The sequence below is a fragment of the Penaeus vannamei genome, chromosome 22 (assembly GCF_042767895.1).
Source record: "Penaeus vannamei isolate JL-2024 chromosome 22, ASM4276789v1, whole genome shotgun sequence".
Classification (NCBI taxonomy): domain Eukaryota; kingdom Metazoa; phylum Arthropoda; class Malacostraca; order Decapoda; family Penaeidae; genus Penaeus; species Penaeus vannamei.
This window is the reverse complement of record NC_091570.1, coordinates 40,197,431-40,207,177: the sequence shown is the minus strand read 5'-3', so window position 1 is coordinate 40,207,177 and position 9,747 is coordinate 40,197,431. Positions and strand designations below refer to the sequence as shown.

The 9,747-nt window shown below is 32.8% G+C and overlaps 1 protein-coding gene across 2 annotated transcripts in view; it reads left to right on the top strand.

Annotated features, from left to right (window-relative positions):
- The window catches only part of DEF8 (differentially expressed in FDCP 8 homolog), a 30,305-nt gene extending 20,952 nt beyond the window's left edge, over window positions 1-9,353 (top strand). For both annotated transcript variants that reach the window (XM_070136993.1, XM_070136992.1), the window contains 4 exons: window positions 273-317; window positions 5,812-6,053; window positions 7,101-7,322; window positions 7,552-9,353. In XM_070136993.1, coding sequence (XP_069993094.1) covers window positions 273-317; window positions 5,812-6,053; window positions 7,101-7,322; window positions 7,552-7,761 — 719 coding nt within the window. In that variant the 3' untranslated portion in view covers window positions 7,762-9,353. The remainder of the gene's footprint in view (window positions 1-272; window positions 318-5,811; window positions 6,054-7,100; window positions 7,323-7,551) is intronic.
- The last annotated feature ends 394 nt before the right edge of the window (window positions 9,354-9,747 follow it).

Below are 9,747 nucleotides of genomic sequence, written 5' to 3'. Positions count from 1 at the left end.
TATGTATAAACAAATACATTACATTATATTTTATATTAATGGAGCTAGTATGATATGTGATGTTCAATTTACATTTTTTGTCTGGAAGATGCTTCTTTTATTTTAATGAGAGAGATCTCAAATTACTTGAGAAATGTTGAAATACATAAAACATTTATCATGGACCTTGAAATGTCTATTGATTATCATTGCTCTTAGTTTTTGAATGATAAAGAAAAATTATATTCAGTGAAGTTACAAAATATAACTAATGAATCTGTTTTGTGTTTTAGCCCATCCAAGGGGTGTAACATGCCTTGGTGATCCCTTCAAGAAAGGTATAATCATACATGTGACGTGCATATTTACATATCTGTCAGTGCACTTTGTGTTCTCAAGCTTCAGTTGTCCAACAATACTTCCTTTTCAATACTGACTGGTGCAGGCTTTTGAGAAGAACTTTTATATAGATAAAGAACTGTACTGATTCCTTGTCAACTTGATTCATGATGATGATGCATGTGATAAACAGGCCCTGTTTTATGAGGCTGTCTTTCTATTTACTGATCATGCATTTATCAAGTCCTTTATCACATGCATGTCATTAACATCAATAGAAGTTAGATACAACTTAGATGCTTCAACCTTTGATTCTTTGTCTGGTGGCTGAGTGGTACATGCTTTAGAGAACTGAAAGAACTAATGCCTGACTTGCTCTTTCTTCTGTATGTCTTAGTTTAAGGAATATATATTATAGGTATATTTGAAAGTATATTTGATGCTGTAACTAAGGACAATTGCATGCTTTTATCTCCCTGCAGTGTTAACTATTTCTGTTTTTTATAACAAATTAAAGTATTGCATGTTTTGGGTGATTTTCCAAAATATGTGATCACATGCATTACATGCCCGTAACATTTTCTGCTTATGTTTTTTGTGTTATCTTTTTTTGCACTTTCTTCATACCTGTTTGCATTACCTTCAGTGCCACCATCTAGTTATTATTAGAACTTTGTATGTAACAAATTAACCCATTGATGCCAGATAATTGCACTGTCCACTGTAATTTTGTTTATTGCATTTTGTTTACACATAGATAACTCAACAAGCACTAGGTTGCCAATGAGTCAATTAGTAGGACTAAATAACCATACTTGATATCCCCATTCCTTGAATTTTATCAATTGCTATTAATGACATTTCTATATTGTTATTGATGTGAAGATTATTTTGATATTATTACCAGTACTAATAGTAATACAAAAATAAATGATTTTTCTTTCCAAAAATCAAGAAAGTGGGTAAATATTTGAGATCTGGAAGGATTAGTAATTGACTCAGTGGTGACTTAAACTCTTATGGAGCCATCTACATGAAAGCATTGATAAGCTAAAATCACAGTATGTACATTTCATCCTGGCATCATTGGGTTAGGTTAAGGTGATTCCCAGTTGGGATAATGTAGTTTTATTTATATATGTTTTATTTATTTATATACAGAAAACTACAGAGGCTGCTCGGCAGCTAGTAATGATGCCAGTGCTATTTGCTATTCAGATAGAAAATGATTACTATGGCCATGGCCCAAATAGCTAAATAATTTATGTATAGGTAGATAGATAAACCAGTACATCCAAATGGAAAACACATTAAGATTTTGGTTGATAGTTATTTACATTTGGTATATATTAATATCTCTTAGGGATAGTGCAATCTATTAACCCCTTGGATTTAGGTGGGTGACATGAATATGTAGTCATGGAAAAATGAATAGGCTAACCAAGTGTGGAATGTAACATCTGGGAGCCATAACTGGAAGAATATGGCTACAGGTAAGCCACTGTCACCATGCTCAGGATTTTCTTCCTGTCGGCCGTAACTGGTGGCAAAAGTTGTATTACAGAAAATTGAATGTAATAAAAAAATTAAAATGACAGAAATGATGAAGTATTGCTATTGTTATTATTAGTTCACTGAGTCATGGATACCTAGAGAGGTGATATGGAGTCTGTGTAAAATTGTTAAATTATTTATAGGTATTTTTTTTTATCTTGTTTATTATGACTTCTTGTCCTTTTTGCTTTGGCTACCTATATCCATTTAAAATTTTGTATATGATATTGAAGAGTATGTGATTTGTGATTATTAGCAGTTCATTACCTGTTATAAGTGAATCAGAACAGTCATCCAGCTAGTATTTTTTTAGGTTTTAGGTGTCAAGTATGCAGTACAGTATGTAATAATGTGTTGAAAATACTGTTTAACAAATTAGCAGTAAAAGGCTTTATGTATATATCAGGAAATTAGATAAAAAGTGAATAAAAAATTGTAATGAATGAGTTAAGAGGAAAGAATGATTTGTTTGGTTTGCAATATGGAAGTTATAAGGTGCATAACCTGTTGCTTCTGGATGCCAAAAAATCAAGCAATTGAGTTCACAGGTGAGGTAAGGTAAACATATAATTGACTTCTTAGTGATTAAGCATTTGTGAAGCCATCTGTGTATAAAAGTAATTGATAAAACTAAGTCGTACTGGACAGGACATTAATATATGCACTCCAAGTATCAGTGGGTTGATATCTTTAAATTTATTAACAAAAAGATTTTTGGAAAGAAGCAAATCTTGGCTCTCAATATTTTGAAGTAAATATATTTGAGTTCAGTAATTTTCAAAGCCAAAAAGAGAATAACCTTGTAAATTGTTTGATGTAATTAGTGTTAATTTATGTTTTGTGTAACTTTCTCTGTGTGATATCAAATATTCTTGATCTGATGTTTTACTCATTTTTTTCATGGCTAGGATGATTGCAATTTTCTTTATTGCATCATATTTGCTCTGAATGACCTGTTAAATAATTCAGACTGCGTTGGTACTGTTTTTGTTTCCTGTGTTTTGTTACTCATTAGATGTGATTTTTCACACAGAAGGATGTGTACATATTCAAAGCATGAAATTTCAGTTTGAAATATGTCTGACTGGAGACATTCAGTATTTGTAATATGTCTTTGCAGCTGTTGAATAATTTTTAAAAGATTATATTTCACTGCAGCTGTGAGTCTTTTCTTTCTTATGTTTGCTCAGCTTTTTTTCTCTCTTTCTTTTTGTTTTCCCTTTTTTTGCTTGTATGTATTTGCTTGCTACAATTGTTATTTTCTCTGGTGTAGTAAGCACTTATATATCATGAAGATTGTACTTTTTTATGCCTTGAAATTCTGTTTCAGAATCTAGTTATGTGATATACACAATTTTTCATTCAGTGAAAGCAGTAAATATTGATTTACTCTTCCTTCCAGGCCTGATTCAAACATTGATTCAATCAGGTGTGAAGCTAATAAGATATATCAACTGAGTAGACTTTGTTCACCCATAATAGTGGCAGGGCATATTCAGTAATCTTGTAAGACAAAAAAGAAAAAATGCACTTTGGCTACCCCTACTAATCCTTTCTTTCATCAACTAGATTTCGTATCTGTGCGGTGCACTTGGTTTCTTATGGCTATAGTCTGTGTTCTTGCTTACTCTGTAAATGCATTTCCAGCTTCATGGGATTCATCTCTGTTTTACACAGTAATTTTCAGTTAGTTTCTTTTTGTTTATTGTCTGAATCAGTTCCTTATGTAGGAGGAGTTTTGTCCTTTCATGGTATTTCCCATTTTGCATTGTGTTGATTGTTTCTCCTCAGCTCTTTTCTTGTGGTGAAAAGCACCCTTGTAAGATTTCTTCATCCAGCCTGGGATAGCACCTAGCTTGTGGCTTCACCCTGGGTGTGCTAGGGGCTGACTGGAATCCTGTTTTCTCCTACCCATAAAGTCTGTCTCTGATACCACTTTGCATATTCATATTGGTAGTTTCACTCTTTCCCTGTGGTGTTTCAAGATGGGAACCTGGCCTGTGGGTACAAGTATGTTTGCCAGTACTCCTACAATGTAGCCCTGCCCTTGGCTCTCGTTTGCTGCCCCTCCCCAAGCCAGCGAGTTATGGTATGTCCTTAAACAGGTGGATTATTTGCTGCCAGTCCAGCCTCACTAAGACAGACAGTCATGATGAGTCACGTTAGACTGGCCCACAAATATTCTGTTTGTCTCCAGGGTAGTTAGTCATGCTGTACCCTTATAGGTTCATGTCTCCTCTTTAGTGGTGCATTTATCTCCAGCAAGGACCCACAACTCCCTTTGCTTCCCGTTACATTAAGGTTTGACAGATCTTGCTGGGGCTAGCCCCTGCTAGGGATTGTCTCCACAATGTATTCACTGTTATGGCTGCATGAAGTCCCAGTTGAGATTTCTAATTGTGTTCATACTTAATTACTGAAATCTTTGCACCAAACCTCTCAGACAGGAAGAGAGAATTTTTCCTCCATCAGTTGCCTCATTATGCTTGGATATATGGTGCTTAAAACTACATTGCAGTTTTCTAGTTTATAATTCTTTATGTTATGCACCAATTCTTTTGTAACTGTTTGTCTTTCAGCCATGTTGTGCTGTGGCTAAGCACATACATCGTAAATCTTTTTCATTTTCTAAATTAGTTAAATATTATATATGTATATATATATATATATATATATATATATATATATATATATATATATATATATGTATATATATATATATATATAAATATAAATATAAATATATATATATATATATATATATATATATATATATATATATATATATATATATATATATATATATATACATATACATATACATATTTATATGTATCTGTATAATTATATGTATCTGTATGTGTATCTGTATATGTATAAGTATAAGTATATTTACATGTATATTTGTATATATGTAAATGTAAATGTAAATGTAAATGTAAATATATATGTATTTGTATATATATATATATATATATTTATATATATATATATATATATATATATATATATATATATATATATATATATATATATATATATATATATATATATATATATATATATATATATGTATATTATAAGCACACACACACACACACACACGCACACACACACACACACACACACACACACACACACACACACACACACACACACACACACACACACACACACACACACACACACACACACACACGCACACACAGTTAGACACACTCACAAACTTACACACACAAACTTACACACACACACACACTTACATACACACACTTACATACACACACTTGCATACACACACTTGCATACACACACTTGCATACACACACTTGCATACACACACTTGCATACACACACTTACACACACACACTTACATACACACACTTACATACACACACTTACATACACACACACACTTACATACACACATACACACACACACACACACACACACACACACACACACACACACACACACACACACACACACACACACACACATACACGCACACACACACACACACACACACATACACACACACACACACACACACACACACACACACACACACACACACACACACACACACACACACACACACACACACACACACACACACACACACACACACACACACACGCTATATATATATCTATATCTATATCTATCTATCTATCTATCTATCTATCTATCTATATATAGATAGATATATAGATAGATAGATATATGTTTATGTATATGCATATATATATACATATATACATACACTCATTCATAATTTTTCTTATATAATGTTATTTTTTCACTTTTTATTTATCAGAATGAATACTTTTTTAGAATGTTAGGGTTATCAGTATAGCATATTAAAGATGATTGTTGTATTTAAATCAACTACTTTCCACTATTCCATTTCAAAACCCAAATTAAAATACTGCAGAGAACGCCTGGTGTGAGCCCAGAAAGTGTGACTACACTGGGCTTTACTACTGTCCTGCTTGTCACTGGAATTCACGTCAAGTCCTGCCAGCAAGGGTTATCCACAACTGGGATTTTGAAGAGAGAGTCGTGAGTCGGCAAGCAAAGCAGTTCCTTCTACTGATGAAAAGCAAGCCGGTGCTGCATCTAGAAAAGTTGAATCCGCATCTCTTCAAATTTGTTGAAGAACTCAGTACAGTCAAGGTAAGTGTAGGCTTTGGATTTGACTGGAGGTATGTAAGTATTTGGTGTTGTTGAATGTAAAGTGAAATTGAATTAGTCTAACTTAGCTGTATGCATGTTATGGAACTCTAAGATTTGAATTGTGATTATAAAATGGAAGTGTGACCAGTTTGCTAAAGATATATAAATTTTCAAATTCACTTTCAAGAAATTATGGATTTCTGTGGATTTCAGCCAGCTGCAGTGGTGACAAAGGAATAGTAAAATAAGAAAATTGATTATAAAATATGTTTTTTTTTTTCACTTATTTGGAAATCATTAAATATCATTTACAAGTTAACCCATAAAAAACACAATCTTTCAGCTGTTCTTCCCCATCTGCAATAATGGCCAAGCTTTCACAAACAGTAAATTTGATCTTTTGAGTCTGGAGATAAATGATAAATGTCTAATGGTTGCTGAGCATCAGAGTTGAGAATAGTGAATGAGGGTAAAGTCTAATTTTCCTTCGCACATTAAGCTTCTATCTTATTAGGTACACAAGAAATTGGTGTTTATGTGTAATTGTGTTGATATGCTAGCATCAAAAAGCAAGGAAAAGGAAGAAAAAGAGAGAGTACAGAGGAAGGGTATATATGTTCTTCAGATTATGAGGAGATTGATTTTTCTTGCAAGACAATATTTCTCTCAGTGCGATACATCAAATGGTTGTTGAGGAATGCCACAAAGTTTAGAATAGCTACTACAAGCCATCAAGGAAGGCGAAGGAGAAGGAGGAGGAGGAATTAACAGATGAATCATTCCTGCCAAACACCGACAGACATGAGAATAGGGCTGAGACAATCCAAGTGGACCAGTAGCAAGCCATTATGCTATCATGCCATTTTGTTGTGGCTTTGACTTGATCTATCCTTTGCATACTCAATGGCAATTGGCTTTAGCTCCCACGGTCTTTAATCCTCCTTATTAGTAGGCATATAACCTCTATGTGAATCCATTTTCAAGGAATGTACAGGCATCTGCATTTTTAAAATTCTTAATGTTACACCTATTTTCATATTATTACAGAAACTAAGAGAGGACTTGCTTACCATGAAACAATACCTCAGCACTTGTCGCTCAGCTCAGGAATCTCGGATACTGCGACAACTTGAAGAGCGGCAACATTTTGTGGAGAATGCACATATGTATTCTTTACAAGACTTGATAGATGTTAACTCCGGGCTGCTGGTTGACTACCTCAAGAAGATACATGGGAACTTTTTGACTCATATAAAGAATGAATGCCTGGTAAGTTTGGAGCTAAATCTTTTTTATTATTTTGTTAAAGTAAAGTTCTGTAAAGTGTGTTTTTAATTGTGATACTGATTAATATTGATAATGTCTTGTATATAACTGGGGATGATGATGATATCTTGGTTGTATGCATATTTGTGTGCATGTGTGTGTGTGTGTGTGTGTGTACACGTGCATGCACACATGTTTGTATGAATATTTGACTATGTATTATTCTTTGCAGGTTTGCCAAGGAAAAGGTTACATCTGTGAAATCTGTGATGTGAGTGAGATCATTTTTCCCTTTGATGGTGGTGTAGTTGTGTGTGCTGGATGCTCAACAGTTCTTCACCACCTGTGTTTCACCTCAAGGAACAGCCTCTGTCCTAGGTGTGTTCGACAAGAAGCAAGGAAGAGAACAGACACAGACAAAGGGAAAGGAACAGGAGATTAGGAAAAGGAATGAGATTCAAAGGTTTCTTAAGACTTCAGCACTTCCCTTCTTTTGTTATGATTTTGTTTTTGGAAGCATAATATATATTATATATATATTTGACAATTAAATGTTCATGTTTTTTCTCTGCATTCTGTGTTCACCTTCCAAAACTCATGTCCCTTTCTCAGAAGATACCCTCATGAATTAACTCATAAATAATAGCTACATCTATTCACATTTCTTTGAAGCCAATATCAAAATTTCTCAAAAATGTCTGTCTTCCATTTTTTCTCCTCAAATGAGTTACCAAATGTTGTCATTTACCAAAATCCTCTCTTGTTCATAGCTTTAACCTAAAACCATTTTTCTCCGAATAAACATCTGCTTTGAAACAGCTTTGCTCATATCGTTCTGTTCCATTATTATGCTTTTGTGTGCATTCATTTTACTTGTCATTTATTATACATTTACAGATATTAAATACATATAAATACATATAACAGCATTATTGTACATACTGGTCATTTACATGTGAAAGAATATCAACCATTATACATTTAAAAATAATTCATTCATACTGTTCATTAATAAGCAAAACAATATCATACATTATTAATCATACATTTCAGAATGACCATATTGTTCATTCTGTTCATTCAAAAATATTGAGATGTATTGCTTTTTGTTGCACTCAAAGACATTGTCTTACAAACGAAGGAGACTGTATCTGTAAATTCTACAATATAAACATAAACTGTGCTAACCAAAATGCGGTTAATGTGTGACTTAAACACTTTATTGTTGAAAGTATTATGTGATACAGAGTAAATGTGTATTTTCACTAGATTTATGATGATTTCTATGTCAGCAATTGTAGGCAAAGTTTTGCCTGCAGAGGTTTTTGGAATGAAAAATTAAAGCTTTTTTTTTCTGTAAGTCAGTTAAATTAATATTTGTGTTCGAAACTGCTGGCTAATGTAAAAGAAAAAAGAAAGATAGAAAGAAAGAAAAAGAAATTAAACAGCCAAGTCTTTTGTCTTATTTATGAAATATATAATTATATCTATGATTGTATGTTTTTGTGTTTATGTTTATATGATCTCTGTGCTGATGATAAGAGATATAATGTACAAAATTTCTAATTTTTTCTTTTTCTCTAGCTGCAATAGAGTGTATTTCATTGATGAAAAAAGTGTACAGTTTCCATGTATTTGAAATATGTAGTATATTATTGATCTTGCTATGTATAGCTGGATATTCATCATAAATATTTGTGTTTGCTACTTTTTTTTTCTTTCAGGACAATCTGAACTTGTGGTACGAATAGAATATGATCTTTCTTTCAAAATTTTCATTATTTGGCATTTTAAATTTGTTCAAATTGATTTTATAATTTTGATATGCATATTTTTAATATGATTTTTGTGTGCTGAGAATAGGTAACCAAAGAGATATGAAGGCAAATGTTATGATATATACTAATAGCTAATCTTATGGCTAATTATTACACTATATTTTGAAACTCCATATCAATGGATTGTTTTAGTATAGTGGGAGGGAGAGTAACAATGCTTTAAGATTAACAGATGATTAATAAAATTTTATTACAATTTTATTTATTAAATTGACCCTTTTTAAAACCAACCTGAGTCTCTGGGAGAACCGGTCTCAACTATATAGAAAGATATTTTACCAGCAAATGTTCAAAAACCTTAGATAAAATTGGTTACTGAAATGGGCCTATAGTCAGCAGGTGAAAACATTAGTGGGCCCTTGGGAATAGGGGTAATATTACCAAAACACCAGCTAATTTAGGAGTACTCCACCATATTCGTCTAATTCTGATAACAGATATACTTGAAAAAGCAAATTAATTAAGGCATGGTAATGGGGGACATGAAGGAGGAAGTTCAATATCTTTTTAATTTAGTTTTGGATTAAAGCATTCTGCTAACGAAGTATCCATCAGACTTAAAGGAGGAATGGAGGACTCAACACCAAGTG